Here is a 26,211-nt window from a genome sequence, read left to right as displayed (position 1 = left end):
TATCAATCATTCAATTGAAACGTGAAATCCGCGGTGCAATAAACAATAATGTATTTTAAGAAACTATAATAAATCTCGTTAAAATTTCCTTTGATCTCAAAATCTATTTTCCGATTGGGTTTTTATCGACGTTTTAGTTACTTAAAACAAAAATTACAAATTGAATTTAAAAAGTACTTATCTCTTAGTATCAATCTGCAAGCGTTAATGAAACATTGATGGAGTATGAATGAATAATGCAAGAGCTAATCGTGCAGCTCGTAAATGAACGGTTGGCGTGAAATCAATTAATTCGAGAAATGCATCTGTGAAAATATCTCTTCGATTTTTTTCCTCCTTTATCAACAACGGCATGTCTCTTTGCAGCAATTACACTTACAGTCATGTACACTACAATGTAATCGGTGTCGAGGTGAGTTAACGCTTTTCATCGCGGAATCAAAGTTACGCGAGTTCGCCGCGAGCTCGAGATCTTCGAGTCCGGATGCTCCGGGAATTTTCTGCACGAGTGCACGATCGCGTGTTATCTTTGCGATATCCATTATTCGCAACGAGGGAGTCGAGTCTCGCGCCGGAAGCGATTCACCGAACGGCACATCGAACTTTTTTCTTCGGAATCCGAAAGGAGACGCGCAACGAGCGACGATTTAAGGTAACGTAGTCAATTAAATAATACGTTCCAGACACGTTACGGCGATCAAAATAAGGGCTTGAAGGGCTCTGGTCGTTGACTTTAGACTTTATCCATAATTGTGAACGACAACACACGGCCATTTGTTTAATATATAACGTCCGCTGTTAATCCGTTCTGTTATTTTTTTTTTTACAGTCATCCGGCCGCGCTCCGATCAGGTGCACGATGATCACGCGGACGAAGCTCTGGTGGAAGATCCTACATTCCGGCGATAAGAATGGTGTAAGTCAATCCCGCGTTACGATTAGTGGCACCGTAATTAAGCACGCCCCGCGAACACGTGCCGCATTCTTCGGCGGTACCAATTCCGGTACGTGGAGCGCGTGACGTGTTGCGTAATTTCGGCATTTTGCGAAACGTCAGACGGCACGAGATATTCCTCATTGATATTTATTTAATGAAGCAGACGGAACAAAGGCAATGCAACTTTTTACGCGAGATTCCTTTTCGCGAGGAATGTCGAAGTAACGCGAAAGGAGGGAAATAATTTCTTGCGAAGCCGGGATGAAGAAACGGCCGAGAGTCTCTCGTCCAATAATAACATCGATTATAAATAATACAAATATGATAATAATAAATAAATGAAAATGTAAGGGTAGAGGATACATTTATTTCCTGCCTCTGTTGAAGCGTTGCAATAACTATCACGCATGTAAGAAGTCTCCGTTAAACGAGGCCATCGAAGAGACGATCGTTTATAAATAAATAAATGGATAAACCGACGGTGCGGAGGTGGTCGGTAGATCGGCCTTCTCGATTCTCGTCCTTCGACGCCGCGGAATTTTCGAAGTTAGCATACGCAACGTGGCATTCCGCATCCTTTCGCTCGATTTTCCGTTTGACAACGTCAACTAGGCCGACGATAAACTTAATCTAATTCTTAACATCCACCAATTGATAAATATATGTATATATAGATACATATTTTTATCATCGTTTAATTTTATTTTTTAATTTATCTATTTACTTTTATTCCTATAGAACATGAGAGACTCTCGTTGTCGTATCAAATTTAAACATTCTCAAGTATTCGTATATCTATATACAAGACCGAGGGACGGACTCTTATCTTTTGGAGACGGCGCACTATTTGCCTAACATAAATTCCGTGCCTCTATTGTTACGACCTGATCGAAAGCGATTTCCATACGAAATCCGACGCCGATGTGGGTCTCGTAGCCCCGAGCGCCCGCGATCCTTGATGCGACCTTCGGCCAGCTTACAGACCTCTTTCTCGCGATCCGAATGATAATGACTAACCGTGCGGAGACGTATTATTGTTACGAATGTGATTTACTTGACATCCGTAATGGCGAATTTTTCGCTTTCCGTCTCGTACAATGCATGTAAGAACGTATCGGCTTTTCGGCCGTGCGTCGAACGTGAAGTGGTAACGCACATCGGATACATCAATGCATCGCTATTCTGTGTATCGCTGCATCGCGTCGAACTTACGCAGAAGATATCCCAAATCGTCCGGCGCACGTACCGAGTCATGTTAAAACAAAGAGAAAGATCCATTGTTTTTTCTTAAATTCGGACGGTCTTTTTAATATCTGATTTTTTTGTATCAAAAGTGGGAAGATAACGTTTTAAATTTCTTTCTTATAATGATAACAAAAAAAGGGCAACTAAAATTGTCGCGCGAGCAATCTCCTCGCTTTACATACCTTTACATACGCACGTATTGTTATGTTAAGAGTCGCAAAATAATGACGTTCAATTAATATAATTAATTGTCAAATAACACATCGATCAATTCAGGGCGATTAAACGTATCCACCGTGCAGGTATGGTAAATACTTCATGAAATAAAGTTCCGATGTTCGTGCAGATCCTCGCGGGTTTGGCCGCGCACTCCGGTCAAATCTCCGTGGGTCTCTCTCAGGGCTACAGCGCGATCCTGATACCGAAGCTCATCGAGACGAACTTTGCGGACCAGTCGCAGGCCTCGTGGATCGCCTCCCTCGGCGTCGTCTCGAATCCCCTCGGTGCCCTCGTCGCCGGGATCTGCGCCGAATGCTTCGGCCGCAGGTCCGCGATCGTTCTGGCCACGCTGCCGCACGCCGTCGGCTGGCTGCTGATCGCGTTATCGAGGAACGTGCCGATGATGTACGCCGGTAGATTCGTCAGCGGCATCGGCACCGGCATGGCCAACGGGCTCTATCTCTACGTCAGCGAGGTACGTGTGCACCTCTGTGACGACATCAGGAAACGATCATACATTTTTGCGCTATTGAGAAACCTTTTGTTAATCAATATTTGAATAATGTACGATAATTATCAAATTATAATCAGTGCGATTAATTACGCCCAATGGTTGATACACATTTTTATTTTATTCGCACGGATTCATTCTGAAGATGAAAGTGTCTGATTCTCTTTTAGGCGGCAGCGCCGGATCAAAGAGCCTGGCTCGCAAGCTGTGGACCAATTCTGGTCTCTCTGGGCGTCTTAATTGTGTACACTCTAGGTGCCATCACGACGTGGCAAAGGGCGGCCGCTATCAGCATCGGGCCCGCGATTCTGTCGCTCGCGTTGACACGGTAATCGCTTCCTCGCCGTATCAATTTGTCTCTTTCAATTACGAAATAAAAAGTCGCGAAAGAGTTCACGCGTATAAAATATTGTAAAATTTCAAATATTCTCACAAAAATTCAATAATAATATATTCTTCAATCGCGAATGTCGTTGAACGAAATGGTTTGCCTCTGCAGAATGCTACCGGAAACTCCCGCCTGGCTGGCCTCGAGAGGTCGGACGGACGAGGCCAAGGAGGCTCTTCTGTGGCTGCGAGGTCCCGGGCTGAACGTCGACAAAGAGTACCAGGAACTCTGCGAGACGAACGCGAGGCGGAAGGAGAAGGAGGAGGGCCTGCTGCGGGCGTTGCACAAGCCCAACGTGTGGAAACCGTTTCTGATACTCCTCGCCTTCTTCGCGCTCCAGCAGCTGTCCGGCATCTACGTGATCCTGTTTTACGCCGTGAGCGTGCTCAGGGACATCGGCATAGACGTGAACGAGTACGCGGCCAGCGTCGGCATGGGCGTCATCCGGCTGCTCGCGTCGATCCTCGGCGCCGGGCTGGCCAACAGCTTCGGCAGGAAGATCCTGGCCTTCGTCAGCGGTTTCGGAATGGCCGTCGCCGCCGTGGCGGTCGCCCTTTCCTTCAGGTTTGCACCCTCGATCCTTCCCGAATTTTATGAATCACTCGTATAATATACGAGGGAGTAAAAAGAATTTAATTTTTACGTCCTGCAGATTCGAGCTCCCGTCGTGGGTGCCGCTACTCTGCATCGGGACCCACGTGGGCGCGTCGATGGTCGGCTTCCTCACGTTACCGTGGGTCATGACCTCGGAGTTGTACCCGCTGCGATTCAGGGGCAGCCTGGGCGGTCTCACGACCAGCATCGCGCAGATACTGACGTTCACCGCGGTCAAAACGTATCCGGATCTGAGCTGCATCGTCGGTCTCGAGTTCACGATGTGGATATTCGGCGGGGCTGGCGTGCTGGGCGCGATTTTCGCCCTGACGACACTGCCGGAGACCCGGGGACGCAGCCTCGACGATATCGAGATGAAGTTCTCCAGCGGGTCGAGTGACGACAGTTCGGCGTACGCCAGTAAGATCTTCTCCAACGTGTGGTCCCAACCAAAGAACATCACCCTCCAACGATTCACGTCGATCTCGGAAGAGAAGCAATCGAATATCGCGGCGAACGCCGCGTATGTCTACGACAACTTCTGCCTGGAATTGTCTCCGGAGAAACTGGAGAAGGACATTAAAGTCCCCGAGAAAGAATCGACTCGGGATCAACGAATCGTAATCGGTCTCGCGCTCGAACACGTGCGCGTTTGATGTGAAAAATCCGGAAGAATTTTTGCTAGAAATAATTCCTACGCGAAATTATAACCTTTTATAAGTATATTAATAATTATGTCTAGGATAGTATAATTATTTATTTATTTTATATAATTGATTAGTAATCGTAATTATATGTATAGATCCTTTGCATGTTGATACTATTTCGTCGGATATGATTCCATCTAATCAAACTATGTGGAGAATAAATGATATTCATTCAACTGAAATTCAAATGAATTTCAAATCTTTGCATCTTGCAATTCCTGGAGAAAATCTGTATTGGAGAGATGTGCCCTATATTAAACGATTTGTGGACTATTCTATTAAACGGGGAAAAGGAAGAGTTTTTGAATATTTGTGGATAAAGGGACGACGAGTGTTCAACGGTAAATCATTTCGGGAGCAAAGTCTTTCAATACAATACCGAATGTGTGAAAATAAAACGCAATGATGTATATTGATTACAAATGTTCGTGATACAGATACACATGATATCGGTGGAACCCCTTAAAATATAATATCCATGTAACACACGATATTACATTCTCTGCGAAATCGTATGCGAGAGGGAAGGGGTATAGAAAAAATAATTTTCTCGATTATTGTATGTACATGTTACAGTTACAGTGATGTGTAGTTCTGCATTATTATCCGAGATAATAACGCACACAATGTGTCCGGTTCTTCCCGCAATCCTGTTTTTATAAAACAGTCGCAAGTACAAAATCATGTACAAATCGGAGATCGCGATTTCCCAGAATCAACAATTTCATCAATTGTTTCGCGCAAGCGGTTGAATTCGGGTTAATATGTACAGTAAAACTACGATGTCCTCTCGTCGATGAATTACGCGATATTTTTTTCTATATAATATCGATCACATTTAGCGTTTAAGATCGTCAATACACCGTCGCTTAAGAAAAATCGCGCTTACAATCTATTAAATGCAAAAATTGTGGGGAAGTTTTTAAGTACAAAAATAATGAGAGAGACAATTGCCGCGATGAATATCTTGATCGGCGCACTACACACGATCTATTCCCTTGAAAATTATAGCGTTCAACAATATAATTTAAACGATTTTATTTATTTCACTCCGTATTAAAATTAAACGAAAATCTCAAATTGGCATCTCAATACCGTGATTTCCAGGAAAATGCAGTCACGATCCGCGTGAATCGCTACGGCGATCCAAGTGTTAACGGAGAGCATGGAAAGCATGTGTGAAACATTTAAAAATAAAATGTTCCGACTCAATTCCTCCCGCGATCGGCCGTTACATATCTTACATTTACAACTCTCTACTTTCTCATTCAACGTACAATTACAGTCAGGCAGTTTTTAGGCTTTACTACAAATCTTTAAGAAAATATCTAGATACTCGATTCTCTTCCTCCTCGCGCCGCCCTGTTGTAGTCCTCGGGAGGGAGTTTAATTCGATTCCCTTCGATATATTTACAACGCTTAGAACATTGATAATTAAATATTCATACTTTCGGCATTTTTCCTTTACACGTCGTAATTCTACAATTTCTCGTCGCGACAAACCGAAACACAAAGATCTCTGCGAACGCGCGATCTGAGTTTTGATACCCGTGCTGAAAGTGAGGGATTAAAATACATAAACCCATCTGAAGAAAAATTTTTTCGTGTAAACGCAGATAAAATATGAGGTGACGTTAGCGCGGAGATCGCGCGTCGAAATTTTCAACTGAGACTGCTGCTGGAAATGGAAGACGTTCGGCTAACCCAGTGATGCGCAACCTTTCTTAAACTGAGGATCATTTCAGATAAAATCAGGCAAAATCTCGCGGACCGCATATGTCTATTTTGGCATATATAAAAAATTCCACGCGCGCGCGCGCGCGTGTGTGTGCGTATGTGTGCGTGTGTACAGAGTGGACATATTGGCTGCGACACTTTTTTTCATAGGTTTTTAGTGTATATTTAATATATATAATATATATTTTATAGGTAACTAATATTTTCCAAGTGCAAACCACGATGGTGTACTACCTTTATTCTAGAGACAGTACACCAATCGTGGTTCGCATTTGCAAAATATTAATGCGTTTCGAAACCTATTTAAAAAAAAAGTGTCGCAACCGATATGTCCACAACTGTACACAAAGACCGTCAAAAGTTCAGGGCCACCTAAATAATTTCTGAATGGTTCGAGATTGAATTGAAATTTATAGGGTCACAATGGCATCATGAAATCTATCATTAACTAACATTAAAAACACCCACTTCAACCAGGGGAAGGGAGCGGAAGGCCGCAAAAAATTGCTTGGTGGGCCGCGGGTTGCGCAACACTGGGATAACTAATGAGAAATGTGATCTATATAGTTTTAGTAAATGCAATCAATTGAGCATTGTCTATGCATTTCCTATCGATATTTGCGTTGATATATAATTCCCTAATACCATAACGAATGAATTGCGCTTTTCTTTATTGCTACATCTATTCGACTACAAAACCAACGACACGCCGCTGTTTCATTGTTAAATCTATAGGCCTGTTCTTTATAGCTGAACTGGCTGCACTGGTTCACGAGTTTATCCTTCTTCTTCTAACGTAAAAAAAAAAGAAAGATAAAACTGTGAACTAGTGCAGCCAGTTAAACTATAAAGAACGGGCCTCATAATTGCATTTGAGACTTACTTAACGCAACTATTATTACTTGTGTTCGCGATTATTATTATTGTTATTATTATTCGGTGTGGTCCATATTCGAGACTCGCGTTAATCGATTGTGAGAGGATCCTATTGTTACGCATTACCATTAACCGACGTGCTTGATTTAGAAAATTATAGAGGCAAACATATCGCTCGAAATATAAGAGGTATATATGTGCACTAAATATTATATTCACAAGTTGTAGGCTACGAAAGATGGGGATCGCATAAACAGCGAAACTGTCTTAACTTGTTCTATGTATAAGAGGTAAACATCTATGTTTCAGATATTAAAAGAGATGCCGAACATAGGTCTGTTTTAACTGATTGAACGCGATTATTTTCGGATTATCCGTTTTTTTTTTATCGATTTCACAGAATTATAAATTTTGCAGAATTAAAGGAATTGATAATAACGGACACCGATTATTACATTTGAAAACTGATTTTTTAAAAAGCTCATCAACTTCTGGGAGGAAGTAAAACATGTGTGCATGCAGTATTCAAATATTTATGTTAGAATGATGCTGAACGCAGGTCTGTTTAACCGAGTTCTCGACAGCACAGACACGTCAGACACCGGTATTGTCACGATTGTTACTTACAATTTTTTTTTATTATTGTTACTTATACTAGTCACCGGCCGCGTATCGCTAAAAACAATCTCAGCTTACCGTCACGAGACCGTTTTCTCGTCACCAGATGCAGCGGCGTTCTCTTGTTGATCATATTTAACGACGGAGATGCGATCGCGACGTGTTCTCGCCGGTGTTGGAGATCCATTCGTACGGCAGTCTCGCTCGCCGGAATCGGAGGCGCTCCAGCTTACGCTAGAATGGAAAAGAGCCAGCAGCTCATGCAGATCAGTCTAGCGGCATCGATGTTGCCGCGTCTCGTTCTCGCTCGGAACGCTGGACGATCCGAGCGTGTCGACGCTCGCTGTCAGTAAAACTCCGAGTCGGAGCTGTGCTGCGAGTCCACGCCGTTCAGATACACCTCCAACGTGTGCTGAATAGCCGGCGAGTATTGCGCGGTTTCTCCGTTTTGACCTGACAGGAACATCGCGACTTTATAACATTGTAGAACATATTCTTTTTTTCTTTTAGAACATGGATAATGATTAAAAAGAAATATTACCCTGCGCGGCGAGAATAGTCGCTAAACACTTGGCCACCGCCGGATTTGGGGCGCAGGCTAACGCGGGCGTGAGTCCTTCGGCGTCGACAGCTATGACACTCGCGCCCAGTTGCAACAATCGTCGCGTGATCTGAACAAAAAGGAAGAAAAATAATATTTCCCATTTCTCAGACAATTACTACTTGTTACATTTCGCCGCGTGTCGTTAAACACAATCTCAGCTTACCGTCACGAGACCGTTCCTCGCCGCCAGATGCAGCGGCGTTCTCTGCTGCTTGTTGACCATGTTGATGACCGAGACGCGCTGCGACTGCGACGTGTTCTTGTCGCTGTCGGAGCCGCCGAGCGACTCGATCCAGTTTAGGAGTAACGACGCCGCGGCGGAATGACGTCTCTGGCACGCTAGGTGCAGCGCCGTGTTCTTGTTGGAGTCGACGGCGCGCACGTTGGCCTTCCATTCGAGCAGTAATTCTGTCGGCGGGACGCGGTCTCATTAACACAAAATTGTCGTAAAAATTTGACGTGTAAACTTTGTTAACAAGCGACTAATAATTTTACCGATAGCGTTGCACTGCCCGTTGACGGCCGCGCAAAGGAGCGGCGTCCGTCCGAAGTAGTCGGTTGTCTCGAGTCCGGCTTGCTCCGGTCCGACCGAATTCAGAATCAATCGCGCGCACTCGACGGACCCGGCGCTCGCCGCGACATGCAGCGGTAATAAGCCGCACGACGAGTCCCTCGGGGCGGCAACCGCTTGCCCGCCGAACTTGTTAATCAGCAGGTCCAGACAGTGCGCAGATCCCTGATACACGGCGCAGTGTACGGCGGAGAACGGATTACCTGTGAATAATTTAAAAAAAAATCAGCTCGCGATGCACGTCACGTATGGATTTGGATAATCCGTCTTCAAAGAGCGAGAAACCACGTACCTTCCAAGGAATCGAACACGTTATGATTCAAAAGATACTCCACGCAATTCGAGTTGCCGTTGTAACAGGCCCAGTGCAGCACCGTGCAACCTTGATCGTCCTTCAAGGCCGCCGCGGTTAAATCGGCTTTAACGAGTGCGGCTAAAGCGTACAATCTGCAAACAAACTCGGGATGTAGAGCGGCTTTATACTAGGGCTGGTGATTTGCTTCGAAGGCTTAGACATTCAAACTTCGAAGCTTCAAAGGCACCTTAAATTTCGTAAGGTCGAACTTAACGTCGAAGCTTCGAATATTCGAAGTGAGCAAAAAGTAACAGCCCTACTTTATACCGCGACGGAAAATTTTTTCGTACGAACGTAACTTCTCACCTGCCGCAAGCCGCCGCCAAATGTAACGGTGTTTTACCGTTCATATCTTGCACGGCCACCTCCGCGCCGTGCTTCAGCAACAATTTCACCAGCTGATTGTCGCGCTCGTTGATCACGGCGCGAAACAGCGGCGTATGCTTATTGACGTCCGGCAGATTGCAATCGGCCTTGTACGTCAGCAGCAGCATCGCGCATTCCGGATAGTTGTTCGCCACCGCGAGCGTCAGGGCCGTGCGCTGCTTGGAGTCGCAGCAATTCACCACGTTGGGATCGTCCATGTTCTGCAGAAGCAGAGCCAGGCATTCCGCGTGACCTGTCGCGGCGGCGCAGTGCACGGGTGTGCGCTTCGTGACAGAGTCCTGGAAGCACACGATTAAGCGATTGCTGCGCGTGTAAACGTACGCTTACTTAAAGCGGGGAATCCAGATTCTTCTCACCTGGACCGCCACGGAAGCGTCGAATCGCAGCAGGAGCAAGATACATTGCTTGTGCCCCTTGTAGGCGGCCAAATCTAGTGGCGTCTTTCCGCTGTCCTCCTTGATATTCGTATTAGGGAACAGGGGAAGGAGCAGCTGCAAGATCTCATCGTGACCGTGATACGCCTGATGGAACACATGCATTTTGCAAGTTAGAAATGTACACGTCTTCGAATTTACCGAAAAAATTTGCGGTTTACGTACCGCGAGGTGTATCGGAGTGAGCGCCGGCACGGACAGCTCCTGCCCGATCGACGAGGAGCTGAGCGAAGCGGACGGATTCGAAGGCGCGTCAGACAACGCGTTCAGAAGCGCCTCCAATGCCGCTTTATTGCCGCCCGCCACCGCGTAGTGGATCGCAGTGAAGCCGCGTTTGTCGCGTAAACGCGGATCCGCCCGGTGCTGCAGCAGGTACTGCACGCACTTGAAAGACCTGCGCGAAATTAAAATGTCATGTCTACAGTCATGTCTACTCAAAAATTGTCATGTAGACAGAAGCTAAATTTCGCGAAAATTAATTCGCCAGAGAGAGAGAAAAGTAGTAATACTGACTGAGCGTTAGAATTCGACGCCGCTGCGGCCAGATGTAACGGCGTCGCGCCATTCACGTCCTGAGCGTTCGAGTCGCTACCGAATCCGACCAGAGTGAAGACGCAAGGGTAGTGCCCTTGGCACGCGGCATGATGAAGGGCCAATCGATTGTCGTTGTCGACAAGTTTGAAATTCGCACCGCTGGACAGCAGCAGATCCAAGCAATCCACGGAACCCTGTTTAGAATAAACCCAGTGTATTCTTTAACATGACGACTGGCATGTACTTATTAAAATTATTAAATTAAAAAAAAATTAATATCATAGAATTGAATGATGCACCACCTTAAATGCTGCCAGATGTAAGGCCGTCCTACCACCGATATCTCGCGCGTCGATCCGCCTGCTGTCGAGTTGCAATAATTTTCTACAAACCTGCGGTACGACAGAAACAAATCGACATTCATTAAATTGTAATATAAATTGAATAAGAGTATAGAGTACCGAAAAAAATATGTGGCTCACTTCTATGTGCCCCGCTAGGCAGCTGAGATGCAAAGGTGTACGTTGCTGTGCGTTGCGCGTAGCTGGAGACGCTGCGCTCTCCAATAGGGATGTCGTCAGGCACTCGAAGCCAAACCTGTAATTACAGAGTTTATACTCTCACCGTCTCTCATTCAAACGCGCGAAGCGCTGCAAAAACGAGCGACTCACCAGGCGGCAATGTGCAATGCCGTATTTCCATTCTTGTCTCTCGCGTCCGGAAAGGCTCCCGCGTCCAGCAACGTTTTGGATCTCGTGAATCTCCCGTGGATCGCGGTCATGTGCAACGGCGTACGGCCGTCCTCCGACTGCACGTTGACCTTCAACCCGTTGTATATCAGCATCTTGAAACAGTGAACACCGTGCACGCTGGCGGCGGCGACGTGCAACGCGGTCTGCCCCCGATAATTCACGGCCTCTGTTGCGAACGACGAAGTACAATCGTTTATTCGAATGTCGTGGGACTCGTTTAAATATTCTAAATATTCTAAATATTTAATTTGTAAATATTTAATATATCTAAATATTTAATTGATCTAAATTTTAATATTTAATATATTTAATATTTAGAATCTCTGAACAATGACTCACCCAAATTAACGTGATTGGCTATAAGCTCCTTGATCACGAGGGGACATCCGTTCAAGCACGCGATATGCAGCGGCGTATTTCCGTACACGTTCTTCGCCTCGATGTCGCCGCCGGCTTGGATCAAAATCTGCACGCACTCCGCATTACCGGAAGCGGCCGCTGCGTGTAACGGAGTATACAAATCTCGATCCTTAACACAAAACAGAAATACACACGGTATTTACGTATGGGAATTACACCTGGAAATACACCCAAGAGTTCTAACCGAAAATGTTTCGCAACGAATTTACGTACTTTAACATCCACGTCGGCGCCTTTCGCTATTAGCGCTTTCACGATCTCGTTGTGGCCCTTGTACGCCGCGAAATGCAAAGCCCTGCGGTCCTTCTTGTCGGAGGCGTTTATCACGCAACCGAACTGCATCAGGTATTCGCACATTTCAAGATGTCCGTTGAACGCCGCGTGATGAAGACACGTTTTCCCGCATCTGTGGAAAATTATTTAACGCGTTAATCTATGCATTCAATAATATATTAATAATACATTATAATGTATCGTCAATAATTTTTTATAAATCTGTGATTTTCCGTTGGATTAATCATCGTGAGATTGCTGCAGTAATAATGATACAACCAATAGTATGCGCAAACCTGTCTGTGACGTTGATGTTTAACAAGTGCGGCATTAATAGTTCCACGCACTGAACAGCGTTATTTGCCGCCGCTACATGAAGAGGCGTCTGCCAATTGCGGTCTCGGGCGTTTACGTCCGCTTTGTACCTCAACAGAATGTCCACCACGTTGTAATTGCCCGAGCAGCAGGCTCGGTGCAAGGGAGTCAACCATTTCTTGTCTTTGTTGTTGACCGCCGCACCGTTTAACAAGAGAAGTTCTACAATAGCGGTATCTCCCCTAAAACACCACATCATAGAGACGTTACAGACGATAATCAAAACGACTTTTGGCAAATTAATAAAAAATTAGTAAAGATTAATAAAGACTTTTGGCAAATTTTCAACATTTTTATTAATCAAGATATTAACCTGTATGCTGCCGCGTGTAAAAGGGAACGTTGCTCCTTGTCTTGCCAATTGACATCCTCTTTTTGCGATAGCAACGTACGAACTGCCTCCACATTTCCATGAAATATGGCTTGCAACAAAGGAGGCTGTGAAAAATAAACAATTACAAGTTCATTTTCCTTTCTCTCATCTAAATTACAGAACAGATCCTCGTGAAATATCAAACGACGCAAATATAATTAAAATTTCATTGAAATTCACTTGTCGATTGCAACAAAAAAAATATACAAAATCAAAATACGAGCAAGTCATCCTGCGAGCCTTCACGTGTCCTCCAGAACAAAGAAACTTGATTAAAAAAAGAAAAAAAAGTAAACGCGCAATGGACAACGTGCATAAGCTTTCCCAGGGAGAAGGAAGCCGCGGAGACGTAGGAGTGGTACGAGGGGTGGTACGTTCACGTCGGATCAAAATACAAAAATACAAACGGCGAGCGAGCTAACCTACGCCTCCTAGATAAACGCGATAGCTCAGGGATGAGCCCGAGGGAGAGGACACACACGCGATCTCGTACCTCGTCGTGAAGATCCTTGAAGGTGTTCATGCTGGCCAGCGCGGCCCAAGCGGTCTCCGCGTCCGCGTGGTCGTCGTTCCTCTTCATGGGAGCATCGTTCGCAGCCGCGATCGCGAGCGGATGAGTCATCCGGGTCCGCGGGCGCGAGATATCCGTTCTCTCGGCGGCCGCCGCCGCTGCCGCCGCTGCCGCTGCCGACTGGGCGGCGCGATCCGCGCGATGTCCGGTCGGGTCCGGGCGCGCGTGACACGCGTCCGGTTCGCGTCTCGCTTCACGGACGGCGCGTGCGAACAGCGTGCGACGCACCGCCGGGTCGGCCGCCGGGTTCGCCGCGTCCCACCGTTGTGTATATTCACGCGCACGTGGCCGCTCCGTCTGACGCGCTCTTCGCTCTCGCCGCCATCTTCGACAGTTGTTGTGCGCGAGCTTGTAAACAACGGCGTCGGCCACGACCTCTGGCCGGGAGACCGCGCGGCCGCGGCGCGCGGAGAAAGGGAGCAGCTGTTTCCCTCGACGCGAAGCGAAAAGATGAAGCAGATAATTTTGTGAGGGGAGACCGGAATACAAAGGAATTGTGTATGAAAGTACAGACGAGGAAGAGGAAGGTGGGAAAATCGGAGATAAGGAAAACGCACAATTGCCGCGTTTCATTGTGTTTATACACCTGAAAACCGCAATTGTGGTTAGTTCAGTACTTTTGAATAAATATAATTGTAAATGTAATAGTTTTGCTTGACAGAAAATAATTGTGATAAATACTAGACAGACGAGAGGCATGTAATAGTTCAGCTCGAAGGAGATAATTAAGACGGATGATTACGTTTCGGTAACAGGGATGTAATTCTCTCTATCGCAGATTTTCGTCGGTCAAATTCAATCGCGTTTCGTCCCACAACTAATTCCGCGGTTCACGTGACCAGCGCCACTGGAGATGCCGCCAAAACGCACGAAAGTCGTCTGCTAGAGGAAGCATGGAGACGTTCCATCCCAGTATTTTGGAATCCGGAGTCATTGTCAGGATCGCTTAAATGCAGTTTCTGTCTCACAATCAGCGACGCGATTGAGACGTCAATTTCACAATTGTTATTATCGCAAGTGCAAAGAGAAGTACGCGAGAAGCTTATTATTTATTGTAATGTATTGTTATAACGTCTCTTTAAATTCTAATATATACGTATCGCTCTGATGTATAACACAGTGCCACTTTAGTTTTGTAATACTGGCGAATATGTTCTAGCACGAGGTTTTACAAATGGATCTCGATGCTACCTTCGACTGCAGCGGCAGGGTGAACGTCAACGATTGGCAGCTGAGCAGGAGCGGGCTGTTTTATCGCACGGAGGTGGACAATGCACTTTTTTCCCAAACCGACTGTCCGTTCGCCCATGTGGAAGTCAGGCTCTTCGACCGCGTCATGCCCGGAGCGGTGGCCGTGCTGGATCTAAAACATCTCATCAGTTGCATGGAGTAAGAGCGAGCTTCTCTCGATAAATAAATCTCTCTTCATATTGTTGTCAAGCTACTGGGTGAACTGTAATCTTACCATTGTAAAAGATATTTGTTCTTTTTCTGTGACAGAATGCAACTGAAGATACTAAACAGACAGGCGAGGCCGGTCACGATATCTGGACCGTGTAACGATAATATGAATTACTTTTCTCTAAGGAGGATGGTTTGTGAATTTATCGTATATTTCCGTACATACGTGAACAGGTAAATGGAACGTCTCCTTATATCTGTGATATTTTGATTTTGCGACAAATGACTCTCATATTTCTGACCATTGCAGTATAAAGTGGGATCTTAGTGCATTAGAGACAGTAACACCTGAAATCGGCAAAGATGTGGATACTCTGTTTGACTGCATCAAGTACTTTCTCAGTACGTTACGCAGCATCCCAGATTCGACTCTGCATTACGCTGCTTCTAACATAGGCAACAAGGTAATCGAAGAAACTTATTCTTTTGGCCGGGAGCAGAAAATTTAACACAATTATTTTTCTTTCAGTGTAACCAGCCAGAGTTTCATTTGTATCATCTGCATATAGAGTTAAGATGGTTTTTCGTCACACTGATACATTCGAGAACTACATGGTATCAGTATCACACGCAATCGGAGGAGTTTGAAAATACTGCTGAAATGGTCATCAACGATCTCCTATATTCTGCCCTGAAAATATTTGAGAGGGTAATGAAAATTGAAGCATTTTTTTTTTAATTTCATCCTGTGATAATATAAACGTGTTATTTTATATTTCTGTTATTTTCCGTTCACAGTTAGCCTTAAACTGGACTGTGGACCTCGCGCAGAAAACGCCATACTGCTGCACGTGCACGCGAGAGTTGTGGCTCATGTTTCAAATATTTGTCGACAGTTTGGGAGAAAGGAGGAAAACTAAGGTAAAATATTAAATTAACAATAATTTCGCAGATACGTATTCTTATCGTCAATGAAATTTCAGATGTTTTGGGACCTTGTAAACAGTTGTATCGATAGAGTGCTACGTAAAGATCAGTCTCAAGTATTATTCTGGCACAGAAGCGTGGACTCCTCTCTGCCAGATTGCAAAAATCCCGAATTGTTTTGCATCTGGATAATATATCATCTGTCTCTGTTGTACGGATACAGTAACGACGGCGTGTATCTGCAATCTAATTCTCCAAGGGTAACATATGATATGAACATGTGATACAAATTAAATTGAACTTCACAGATCATGTAACAGATGTATATTCCTTTACAGATTAGATCTAATTGCGAACAAGTTGAAAAAGTTTTAAAGGCGTACGTGTGTAAAGGTGGAAAAGACGGTGACAGGGATGAGCTTGATGTGGAGCTTAAAATCATAATACCGTTAATACACGATCTTATTATTAATTGGTGGCAACCGCGAGTGCAAATTATATCTTTTCTTTGGGACTGTTTTCACAAAAGATTAGACCAACCGTTCCTATTACAGACCTCTGGACCTTGGGCCCTATCCGTTGAAAAGTATGCGGCTTGCATATAAATTATAATTATAACAAATTAAAATTTTAGTCGCAAATAAATAAAGAATACTCTTTTGTAGGAAGACGGCTAAGGATATTCTGAAGCAAATTAATGACAGAATCTACGGCAAGTTTGAACATTCCAAGGAGTCCAGCTATGGCATGTTCTTGCATTTAATAGGTGAGTTTGATGAAAATTTTCCGAGCGTTGACTGTATCATAAAAAGATCAATCTTTCAGGGACTCTTATGAAAAAATACGGCACGTCCGACCCGAAATATTGGAATCAGATTAAGGGGCGTGTATATTCGAAATTTTCAAAGAATAAAGTCGCGGAGTTCTCGGAGAATGGCCTCTACAACTTCATATCTTTATTTATCACTTTAGCCATCACCGCAGATATTGCGAACGTTGTAAGTTAAAATATACGATTGTTTGATTACCTTCACATATTAACGATATATTTTAATATATATATGTTTTTGTAGTGTACAGCAATGTTGGATTTCCTGCCATCTACACATGAACTGAATAATGAATATAATAAAAAATGCAATCTGATCTGGAAGGGAAAGCTAGCGTGTCTCTTGCTGTTTAATGAAAGAAGACTACCTCTTGGTTCCATAGCTGGACATTTTACGGAAACAGTAATGATCCATTTTTTCATATAAATTATGTAAATATAAATAATGTACATTTTTGTGTATATTGTAATTTTTTTACAGATTAATTTAATAAGTTGTCGCAAAGACGAAACATCTCGTTTCATGATGACCAATTTTGTTGATGTATTGAACACGATTTTGTCTGGCAACGAGAAAATGGATCTAGGCGAGTTCAATTTCATCGGTGGTTGGATCGATCGTTATCTTTTGGAGTGCCCGAAGAACAGAATCACATCTTTATTGGAGATGCTCGCGAATGTTTTCGAAAAATGTATCGTCTTGCAAGTTTCTTGTAACAATTCGGGTCGGTATGTTTTTGTCTCTATTTCAGATACATATTAATATGGTAATCTTAGATGATATATGTTCAAGCTTGCGTGATGAACATTTTTGCTAAAAATTTGCTTGCAGATGGTGTCAGAAAAATGTTAGACGCACTATGGTGTTTCGTCGCATCCAGAGTTCGCCAACTCGTCTTCGATCCCGTACTCACCGGTGACAATTATAAAATTATTTCTAAGCTGGCTGTCATATTTACTTTAGAAGCAGTTAGAGAACCAGCCACTGCTAAGAAGTACAAACACTCGGCTGTGTCTTTATTTCAGCACTTTGCGGCGTCGATATTTGTAAAAGATATAAGGTAAAAATGTTTTTTTTTATCTTATATCTTTTACAATTTTTTTGTTATCTCTGAGAAATCAGTATCTATTGAAAATAATATAACAATCTCGTCTTTTTTTCTTTAGAATTACCCAGTATTATCTAACATCGATTCTTGAGAAGGAGCAAGCTGTCCAAAGCTTGAAAAAGGAAATTTCAAATTTCGATACTATTCTTATCCAAGTTCGTACATACTGATTTGCTACGTTATTACATGTTGCGACGCGATCACCAGAGAATTCATAAAATATATGTTCTAGGCTTGGATAAAATGTTCCATCGTTGGTCACGATATAAACAAGGAAGACATAAGGATTCTACAGAATTACGTTATCAATCTCAGTGAGATCAAAGAAATATTCGTGTCGGGTGATGATGTGTACGAATTTAAGAACAGTAACGAATCTATTTTGACATTCATAATATCGTTCATGAAGAAGCAGAACACTTTAGAGGTATTAATTTTGTGAATTTATGCGTGCTTTCGATTCTGCTCCGATCCGGAAATAAATTAATACAATTGAAAAATTTCACACAGTCCGAGCAGGAAAAACTTCAATACAACGCGAGATGCAAGATGTATTTCAAGAATTTAGAGAAGTGGGCCATGTTACCTATAACGGAGGAAACGAAAGATTCGGAGCTTGCATTCTGGATTTACAGATGCCTTGGTACACTGATTCTCTGCATTTCTCCGACGTTATATACTAAGGTACGTGTGACTTAATGATCGCTGCTGAAATTTTTATATTCTAAGGGGATTGCCTTTTTTTTACAGAATCAACCGAACGACATGTTAAGAACGCTCATCAACAAGATTATACTGGTACCCGAGAACTCGACGCAGTCGTACATAAAGCATTTGGGAAAGAGGATATTCTCAATGGTGATACTCGGCTTTGAGAAATTGAACGTCAAAGGCGACATATTGTTGCAAGCGATGATCAGAGACATCTTCGATCAATACTTGCCGATTTTGATCACTGAAGTCAACAGCGGTTGCAGCTTTAAGGTTTCCGATGCGTTGCTAAAGTGCTTTAAGAAAGTAAAGAGCGAGTTTCTGCGTACAATTTTCGAAACGCTGATGTCAAACTTTTACAATATATCGTCCGACAATGTCATGCACAAACATTCCAACCTGGTACGCAGTTCGTAATTATTCATTCAATATCACAGAAGCGTGTGATTGCAAATATATTTATTACACACATTCACACAGATAACTTGGCTTATAAAAACATTGCTTAAAGAAGAAAGGAATTATCCAAAATATATTACGGAACACATCATCCAAATTTGTTCTCCGAACATCTTCGGATGCTACATGAGGGTTCATGACCATCATCCACATAAGTTGCATACAATCGACTTTATCAATGACGTAATTAAAAGTCCTTACTATGAGGAAGATAAATTTATCAGGTAAATAAAAAAAAATATCGAGATATATCTAAAATTCAAATATGTGTAAATAATTTAAAATCCTCGGATTTTTAGGGAAAAATTTCGAACTGCTATTGCCACTGCAGTGCAAAAATATTTGGTGACAAACACGCAATTTACATTTGAACTTATGCAATCCGTTTTATCGATAAAAAAAAGTATCATGGTCAATTTAATTCCGCAAATTGAAGCCCTCGTACTTTCCGCCGAACAATATCGCCGACCCAATGCGGCATCCTTGAGGTAAGAATAATCATTAGCCTAAATTAGAAATAATTCTTATGCCTATGTAGAATATACGATGTAGATTAAAAATTACAATTTCAGATTCATGTGGAATCAACTGAAAAAACGTATGCTAAATATGGACAATAATTCGTGACAGGATCACAAAAATTTTATAATTAGCGCTTATCAAATTGTTATTAATTTAAATATTTTAAATAATAAGTTTAGATTCTTTAGAGTCAGATTAGTTAAAAATTTGATCATTAATTAAGAATATGAATGTAATTATTTCAATGTAAGAAATATAAATAGTAAAATATGATGAAATAAATAACAAATCTTATTATAAAAATTATTTAAACACTCAAAGTTTCTAGTCGATACGTGAAAGGTTACACTCTTCAAACAGCATTTTATAGCGCGCCGAATCAATATACATTCAATTATAATCGCGATCTCGTTCCAATTGTTTCAAATATTAAAAAGAATGAAATAATATGAGGATATAATACGTATCTTTAATAAATTTTATTGTAATGTAATACACTGCAATACAATTTCTTGTATTTTTTAAATTGGTTTAAGTTTATATCAAGTTAAAATACGTAGTAGGAGAATTGAAATTATTGTTATATTCAAAACGAAATTTCGTTCGAATTAAGTATACAAATGAAATATAAAATGTAAATTATTGTCACGTATACTATAAAGATTACAAATAATAATTAGATGTGACACACACGTAAATTCACTTAAATATAACTGGCAATCATCGGTCTCAACGTGTGAGGCTATAAAGTAGGTGGAATTTATGAACCGCTTAAAAACAATACCTAAATGTTCTCCACTACTTTCGATGTGAATGCCTCGAACGGTGGTGTTTCAACGACGCACTGGTAGTATTGCCCGGAGGCGATCGTCATCCAATTAACTCGAGACGGGACACGGCACTACGTACGGCGTTACGTAGACTCTGCTCGGCGTTGCCGCTCAACAGGGACTCCAATCTCTCGAAATAACTGTCGATATTTTGTAACGTGGCACCGTCGTGTGTGCCTGTAAAAAGAAAATTTACACGAATAAGGTCCCGAGCTGACTCCCGAGATCTCGGCGAGAGAATCTTCTACGGGGAGAGACTCGCCTGGAAGTGATACGGTGGCGAAGCAACCCGCCAGTTGGGAACGAAGAGAATCCAAGTGACGCTGCAGAGCCTGATTGGTCGTTCGTTGTTGATTAGTTTCGGACTCCAAACGATTCACGGCGGCATACAGACTGTCCACGTGTCGCTGGAGAACCGCGTTCTGAGCTTCGTAGTCGGACGTAGCCTTCCGCAATTGTCTCAATTCAGCCTCACAGGCTGCGCAGATGTATTTTCATTATTTTCAAAATATGTCTACATTACTCTGTATTTTATCGATTACTCGTAATTGCCGCAACCTCTTTACCTTTGTTATGATCCAGGAATTCTTCCGTAAAAATGGGAATATCGAAACCTGTGAAGTCATTGTCTTTATCCTGTTGAACGTCCTAACAAAAAGAGAGTTCCTCTATTAGCGTCGCGATAGCCGCAATTTTAAGACTAGCAATACATGATCGTACATTCTGTTCAGCGTTCACGTCCGTGCCGTTTCTCTCCTTCTTATTTTCATTTTGTCTCTCAGATTGCTTTTCGTTGAACAGCCGGTACGCCTCAGTTTGCTTATAATCGCTAAACTCGCGATTGTAACGCTCTTTGTCTTGCTCAGCCGCGTCCAGATAATGCTGCAAGTATTTATCGCCTCATTAATATTACAGAAAGAACAAGAAAAACACTGTAGAAAAGCAATACAAACCTGCTTTTGATCGATTGGCAATTTACTCCATTCCGCAGCCAGAAGCTTCGTAATCTCCGTGAACGTTAAGCTTGGATTCTGACTTCGAACCTTCTCTCTCCGATCGTTTAAGAACCTGCACGCACGTTTACATTTCGTTACAAACGGAATGTTTTACGCGTTTATTAAAGTACTGGTATACTCGATCATTACAGGAAGTAACCGCTCAGGGGCTGTCTCGGTGCGGTGGCGTCTCTCGGGGCTTTCTTACGTTTCTTCGTTCTGTTCGGCGTGTTGTTGCTGTTGCCGGTAGCCGTGGTGTTTCTCTTTGTACTGTTGTCGTACACCGAATCCGGTGCCTTCTCCTCCGTACTCACTGGAGATTTGGCTAATGAAACGCAAAGGACAACAATTTTAGAATTAATTTATCAATAGGCCTGTTCTTTATAGCTGAACTGCTGCACTAGTTCACAGTTTATCTTTCTCTTTCTACACTGGAAAAGGAAAGATAAACTCGTGAACTAGCGCAGCCAGTTCAGCTGTAAAAAAACAAGGGGTCAATTGTGTATCTTTAAACGAGGTGAAAATTACAAAAATGAGCAAATTCACTAGATGTTGGCCAATAAAATTAAAAATATTTTAGTGAATTTGCTCACTCTTTTGTAATTTTCAAGATACACAATTGAGGACCAGGCCTAATTTAGTACCTGTTATTTTAACGTGGAAAGAACTAATCCTATTGTTTAATACACAGAAAGCGATCAGATTAAGGACAGTGAATTATGTTACGTTAGAAATTGTAAATCGTTCTGTCAGTTGAATTATCTCGCTCGAAGTCATCCTAAGTGCGTACAAACTCACCAGCATGCTCCTCCGCGTCCCCGTTGTAAGCAGACTGCTCCGTCGCACCGTTGCTCTCAGGCACGTCATTCGTCGGCGCGGTCTCGCTCATTTTTCCCGACACGTTCCGCCGATGCTGGTCTTGCAACATAAAAATCACCCTGTCCTCCAGCCTCCAGGCTAATCGATCATACGTTCACACCGCGGGGAGGACTCAAACTTTTTACGCTCTCTGTAACAGCGCGAAATTATTTACATTTGTGTAAAAATAAATAAAACTGTTATCGATACGCGAGCACACGGAGTTAAAGAGCGATGCGTCGCAAGCCGCTGCTTCGCGTTGAATCGCGTAAAAAAATTTGCTTGTCACTCTCAGCCTGCCGCGAGGTTAAGTCGCGGGTAGCTGATCAGAGAAAACTTAACTGCCGACACCGCCGTTTGTCATCCGTGTCGCCGCCACTGTGCGCGCGCGACAAGCTTCGCCCGACCCGCAGTGTCGTCCACGCTTGTTTGTAAACACTCGATTATTTTTTTTTTTTGTATTCCTTTATTGTCCTCAACGGTCGGTTGATCGGCGGAAGGTAGGTTCCAAGAAGATCCGCACAAGACGTGTCATAGTCGAACAACCGTCAGTCGTGTTGAGAACAAGGACCAGGGCAAGACTAAAGTGATCACCCCAATTACATACCTACTGCGGTAAAGTGCGGTGCCACGCAGCGAAATATTTGAACGTTCGCCTTCACGTGCCACGAGGATTTTGGGCCGGCTTGTTCTCGCTGCTCGCGTGAGAGCAGAAATAAAGAGGAAAAAGAAGTTCCGTCACGTGTGTTTTGTTGGAAGAAATCGTTGAAAGTAAGTTTTTTTTTTTTTTTTTGTAAAGGCATCATACCAATCCTATAACAGAAGCCATCAGAATCTTAATTAAGAATTGTCTCCATCCGAGGCTTCTTTACAAGCGTTTAAAAGTTTTTTTTGTATGTACATTAATTATAAGCTCTCCCAATATATTACGTGTATAATTTAATAACACTGTTATATTACAGATGCCTGTCAGTACTAATCGAGATGTGCCGAGTTCGGAGAATATAGAGGATAAAGTACAGGAGTATATACATAATTTCATCATGTTGGAAGCAGAGCTGGAAACAATATTACGTTCATTAATACAGCTAGATGATATTGAATATGTCGACAAAACGATAGAGTGGAAGGAAATCAAATTTAATATGTCAGTGCAATTCGATGGATTTAATGAAGCGATAGGAATCATTAATTTTTATTTTATACATAATCCGGACTCTAAACTCGAAGAGCAGCATCAAGAAGTAGCATCGAAAGTACGCGAAAAGTTTCGAAAAATTATAGAAATATTAGGTGAGCTTTTGTTGCGTGAACGTTTTATAATTTAATTTAAATAATTGAATGATAATTTAATATTTAAATAATTTGTTTTAGTGCATTTGGAGCACAAAAAGGTTGTGGAAAAAGTTTCAAGAGGAACGCAAACGTCGTGTGAAATAGACAAACATTAATTTTTATTTTAAACTAAATTGCATTATTTTATTGTATCATGCACAGAAGATGATGAAGAAATACGTTTATATGTCACCTTTCGACTGAAGGAATAAATACACATAGTGATGTTATCGAAGAAATATGTTTGTATGTCACCTTTCGACTAAAGCAATAAAAACACATTTGCATTTATATTTGTATGTTGCAATCAATTTTGCTATATGGTTTTAATTCGTTCTTATTTATAAATTCTTGTAGTTCTCTTTTAAATTTAAGATTTTTCTTAAAAAAAAAAAAAATCTTGTACAACTGAAGATACATGCGATTAATTTTCAATTAATCTAATTTGTTTGCAAATTGTAAAAATCTTTCTCTTTTAAAAACATTTTTTAGTTTATTATATTCTATTTTTATTTCGTAAGCACGTGTCTACGATCCTGCGTTCTCAATTTATTAATTTCCTTCTTGGATTAATTGTTTCAATCTGTATAAAGAGCGCCGTTCAAATAAAGGATTCTAATTAATATAAGTAGATGTAACAAACTTTTTTTGTTCTAAGCTCTAAATTTTGAGATATGACTAGCATGCAGTGCACGCGGCGCGGTAACAATCTATAATTAATACATCTGCGCAAGCGTAGCTAAAGTTTCGTTTTATCACAAATTGTAGGTGAAGAATACATATAAATGCACGGACACGAACCACGTCCACGTGCCTAGCCAGCGTGTCTTGTCAGAGGCTCGAAAACTCCCGCCGATACGCGGAGAACATGTTGAGCAAAGAGGTGACACGGAATCCTAACCAGCGCGCGTATCGACAGAGACTTGTTGGTAAGGTGAAAAACTGCTGAGCAAAGAGGCACGAAATCCTGAACAGCGGGCCTCGTCAGAGGCTCGAAAACTCCCACCGATACGCGGAGAACACGTTGAGCGAAGAGGTGGCACGGAATCCTAACCAGCGCGCGTATCGATAGAGACTTGTTAGTAAGGTGAAAAACTGCTGAGCAAAGAGGCACGGAATCCTGGACAGCGGGCCTCGTCAGAAGCTCGAAAACTCCCGCCGATACGCGGAGAACACGTTGAACGAAGAGGTGGCACGGAATCCTGGACAGCGAGCCTCGTCAGAAGCTCGAAAACTCCCGCCGATACACGGAGAACATGTTGAGCGAAGAGGTGGCACGGAATCCTAACCAGCGCGCGTATTGACAGAGGTTTGTTGGTAAGGTGAAAAACTGCTGAGCAAAGAGGCACGGAATCCTGGACAGCGGGCCTCGTCAGAAGCTCGAAAACTCTCGCCGATACGCGGAGAACATGTTGAGCAAAGAGGTGGCACGGAATCCTACTAATCCTAGCCAGCGCGCCTCGATATAGAGGCTGAAAAACTCTCGCCGATACGCGAAAAACATGTTGAGCAAAGAGGTGGCACGGAATCCTAACCAGCGCGCGTATTGACAGAGGCTTGTCGGTAAGGCGGAAAGCTGTTGAACGAAGAGGTACGGAATCCCAAAGCATAGCCAAGACTACTCCCACTCTCATACGGCGCGTAAGCCCCGCCTCTCAGCGCAAAAGCAGCATATATGCGTTGGTGGGGGCAGTAGGCTCCCCCTCCATGGCGCGCTGGCGGCCTCCGCCCCGAATACCTCTGCCACCTACTTGTTCACTGTGCGCTCCTGATACTTATTATTCGATTTAAACGAAGTTTCTGACGCTGCGAAAGCCGGCTTTTGCTTAACCTCTCATCTCTATATGTACTTTTAACAATATTTATGATCCTTTGTGCATCTCCACAGATGCGTAATTAAATTTAAACTATTATTTAATTATAATGTAACATTAAAATTACTCCAAATTTAATTTATTATTTAATATTTATTGATTATATAGTATAATTACGTATAAGGCGCAGCAACTTATTTCTTACGATAAAACATAATAATAACACTGACAATCGTTCGTTAATTATTATGTAACAAAAATGTTCTAGAATATTTTATTAATAAAGTCTTTTCGAGAAATCATGCCTCCCGTCGGCGACTGTCTCCCGTCGGCATTTGGAGCTTCCTCTTTTTCGTTGATAATTATTAATTCTCTCTGCTAGCGTGTGTGGCGGCGCGATAACAATCTATAATTAATACATCTGCGCAAGCATATAGCTAAAGTTTCGCTTTCATCGCGTCAAATGTTGTCAAAAACAGTGTTGTTAAAACCAAATTTCCATTTATCCCTATCGACGTTATATAAAATCCCTACAATTCCCTACGCAAAAAAATGGAAGGGAAACTGTTACAAAATTCAAAAGAAAATAAAAATAATGATGAAAATAAAGAAAATATCACATATAAATGAATATAAATATATATTAGTTTCAAAAGAAAAACTGTATACATATATGTACGTACATATATAAATATATAAACATATATAATAAAAATATATAAGTGTATACATATATGTACGTATATAAATATATAAACATATATAATAAAAATATATAAGTGTATACATATATGTACGTATATAAATATATAAACATATATAATAAAAATATATAAGTGTATACATATATGTACGTATATAAATACATAAACATATATAATAAAAATATATAAGTTTTTATATATTAATATAAAACATAAGTTGGACTTATGGCACCACA

General features: G+C 42.2%; 5 protein-coding genes across 6 annotated transcripts; 3 read left to right on the top strand and 2 right to left on the bottom strand.

The window, feature by feature from the left end:
* Positions 1–278: 278 nt before the first annotated feature.
* On the top strand, positions 279–5,953 carry LOC105458371 (facilitated trehalose transporter Tret1-like). Its single transcript, XM_011703616.1, has 6 exons — positions 279–652; positions 830–916; positions 2,529–2,876; positions 3,083–3,240; positions 3,412–3,864; positions 3,953–5,953. Exons 1-6 carry the CDS (start codon positions 485–487, stop codon positions 4,548–4,550), a joined length of 1,812 nt encoding a protein of 603 aa, XP_011701918.1. The 5' UTR covers positions 279–484; the 3' UTR covers positions 4,551–5,953.
* Positions 5,954–6,992: 1,039 nt separating this feature from the next.
* Positions 6,993–13,512, bottom strand: LOC105458372 (serine/threonine-protein phosphatase 6 regulatory ankyrin repeat subunit A-like). Its single transcript, XM_011703617.1, has 17 exons — positions 13,404–13,512; positions 12,851–12,975; positions 12,459–12,719; positions 12,103–12,295; positions 11,809–11,998; positions 11,389–11,635; positions 11,200–11,314; positions 11,020–11,109; positions 10,697–10,911; positions 10,349–10,577; positions 10,106–10,270; positions 9,669–10,027; positions 9,300–9,454; positions 8,932–9,210; positions 8,600–8,844; positions 8,374–8,503; positions 6,993–8,285 (listed from the first exon to the last, which is right to left on the bottom strand). The coding sequence occupies exons 1-17, from the start codon at positions 13,488–13,490 to the stop codon at positions 8,179–8,181; spliced, it is 3,192 nt and encodes a 1,063-aa protein (XP_011701919.1). The 5' UTR covers positions 13,491–13,512; the 3' UTR covers positions 6,993–8,178.
* A 345-nt stretch (positions 13,513–13,857) lies between these two features.
* Positions 13,858–19,623, top strand: LOC105458369 (protein MMS22-like). The gene is made up of 21 exons (XM_011703613.1): positions 13,858–14,085; positions 14,260–14,510; positions 14,641–14,870; positions 14,982–15,116; positions 15,193–15,346; positions 15,412–15,591; positions 15,681–15,803; positions 15,866–16,069; positions 16,148–16,395; positions 16,475–16,575; positions 16,635–16,807; positions 16,883–17,041; positions 17,120–17,363; positions 17,471–17,699; positions 17,806–17,902; positions 17,980–18,174; positions 18,258–18,431; positions 18,498–18,860; positions 18,939–19,141; positions 19,217–19,405; positions 19,490–19,623. The coding sequence occupies exons 3-21, from the start codon at positions 14,656–14,658 to the stop codon at positions 19,542–19,544; spliced, it is 3,441 nt and encodes a 1,146-aa protein (XP_011701915.1). The 5' UTR covers positions 13,858–14,085; positions 14,260–14,510; positions 14,641–14,655; the 3' UTR covers positions 19,545–19,623.
* A 280-nt stretch (positions 19,624–19,903) lies between these two features.
* On the bottom strand, positions 19,904–22,452 carry LOC105458367 (high mobility group protein 20A). Of its 2 annotated transcripts, none has more exons than XM_011703611.1 (7): positions 22,063–22,452; positions 21,415–21,589; positions 21,223–21,337; positions 20,990–21,151; positions 20,836–20,905; positions 20,532–20,747; positions 19,904–20,446 (listed from the first exon to the last, which is right to left on the bottom strand). In XM_011703611.1, the coding sequence occupies exons 1-7, from the start codon at positions 22,190–22,192 to the stop codon at positions 20,310–20,312; spliced, it is 1,005 nt and encodes a 334-aa protein (XP_011701913.1). In that variant the 5' UTR covers positions 22,193–22,452; the 3' UTR covers positions 19,904–20,309. The 2 variants fall into 2 exon arrangements, with proteins under 2 accessions (XP_011701913.1, XP_011701912.1); XM_011703610.1 differs by having other exon boundaries at positions 20,836–20,917; positions 22,063–22,449.
* A 157-nt stretch (positions 22,453–22,609) lies between these two features.
* Positions 22,610–23,748, top strand: LOC105458368. The gene is made up of 3 exons (XM_011703612.1): positions 22,610–22,893; positions 23,085–23,415; positions 23,497–23,748. Exons 2-3 carry the CDS (start codon positions 23,085–23,087, stop codon positions 23,571–23,573), a joined length of 408 nt encoding a protein of 135 aa, XP_011701914.1. The 5' UTR covers positions 22,610–22,893; the 3' UTR covers positions 23,574–23,748.
* Positions 23,749–26,211: the final 2,463 nt, after the last annotated feature.

This window comes from Wasmannia auropunctata, unplaced genomic scaffold (assembly GCF_000956235.1).
Source record: "Wasmannia auropunctata unplaced genomic scaffold, wasmannia.A_1.0 LD334538.1, whole genome shotgun sequence".
Classification (NCBI taxonomy): Eukaryota; Metazoa; Arthropoda; class Insecta; order Hymenoptera; family Formicidae; genus Wasmannia; species Wasmannia auropunctata.
This window is presented reverse-complemented; position numbering and strand designations above follow the sequence as displayed.

Coding starts and splice junctions, on each gene's coding strand:
- LOC105458371 (XM_011703616.1), top strand. CDS start 485: ATGCTCCGGGAATTTTCTGCACGAGTGCACGATCGCGTGTTATCTTTG. Junction 653..829: donor GCAACGAGCGACGATTTAAG/GTAACGTAGTCA, acceptor TTTTTTTTACAG/TCATCCGGCCGCGCTCCGAT. Junction 3,865..3,952: donor GCGGTCGCCCTTTCCTTCAG/GTTTGCACCCTC, acceptor TACGTCCTGCAG/ATTCGAGCTCCCGTCGTGGG.
- LOC105458372 (XM_011703617.1), bottom strand. CDS start 13,490: ATGAAGAGGAACGACGACCACGCGGACGCGGAGACCGCTTGGGCCGCG. Junction 12,296..12,458: donor AACATCAACGTCACAGACAG/GTTTGCGCATAC, acceptor AATTTTCCACAG/ATGCGGGAAAACGTGTCTTC. Junction 10,578..10,696: donor GCGTCGAATTCTAACGCTCA/GTCAGTATTACT, acceptor AATTTCGCGCAG/GTCTTTCAAGTGCGTGCAGT.
- LOC105458369 (XM_011703613.1), top strand. CDS start 14,656: ATGGATCTCGATGCTACCTTCGACTGCAGCGGCAGGGTGAACGTCAAC. Junction 15,592..15,680: donor CCCTGAAAATATTTGAGAGG/GTAATGAAAATT, acceptor TTCCGTTCACAG/TTAGCCTTAAACTGGACTGT. Junction 19,406..19,489: donor CCCAATGCGGCATCCTTGAG/GTAAGAATAATC, acceptor TTACAATTTCAG/ATTCATGTGGAATCAACTGA.
- LOC105458367 (XM_011703610.1), bottom strand. CDS start 22,192: ATGTTGCAAGACCAGCATCGGCGGAACGTGTCGGGAAAAATGAGCGAG. Junction 21,590..22,062: donor GGACGCGGAGGAGCATGCTG/GTGAGTTTGTAC, acceptor GCGTTTCATTAG/CCAAATCTCCAGTGAGTACG. Junction 20,447..20,531: donor CGCCACCGTATCACTTCCAG/GCGAGTCTCTCC, acceptor TTCTTTTTACAG/GCACACACGACGGTGCCACG.
- LOC105458368 (XM_011703612.1), top strand. CDS start 23,085: ATGCCTGTCAGTACTAATCGAGATGTGCCGAGTTCGGAGAATATAGAG. Junction 23,416..23,496: donor AAAAATTATAGAAATATTAG/GTGAGCTTTTGT, acceptor AATTTGTTTTAG/TGCATTTGGAGCACAAAAAG.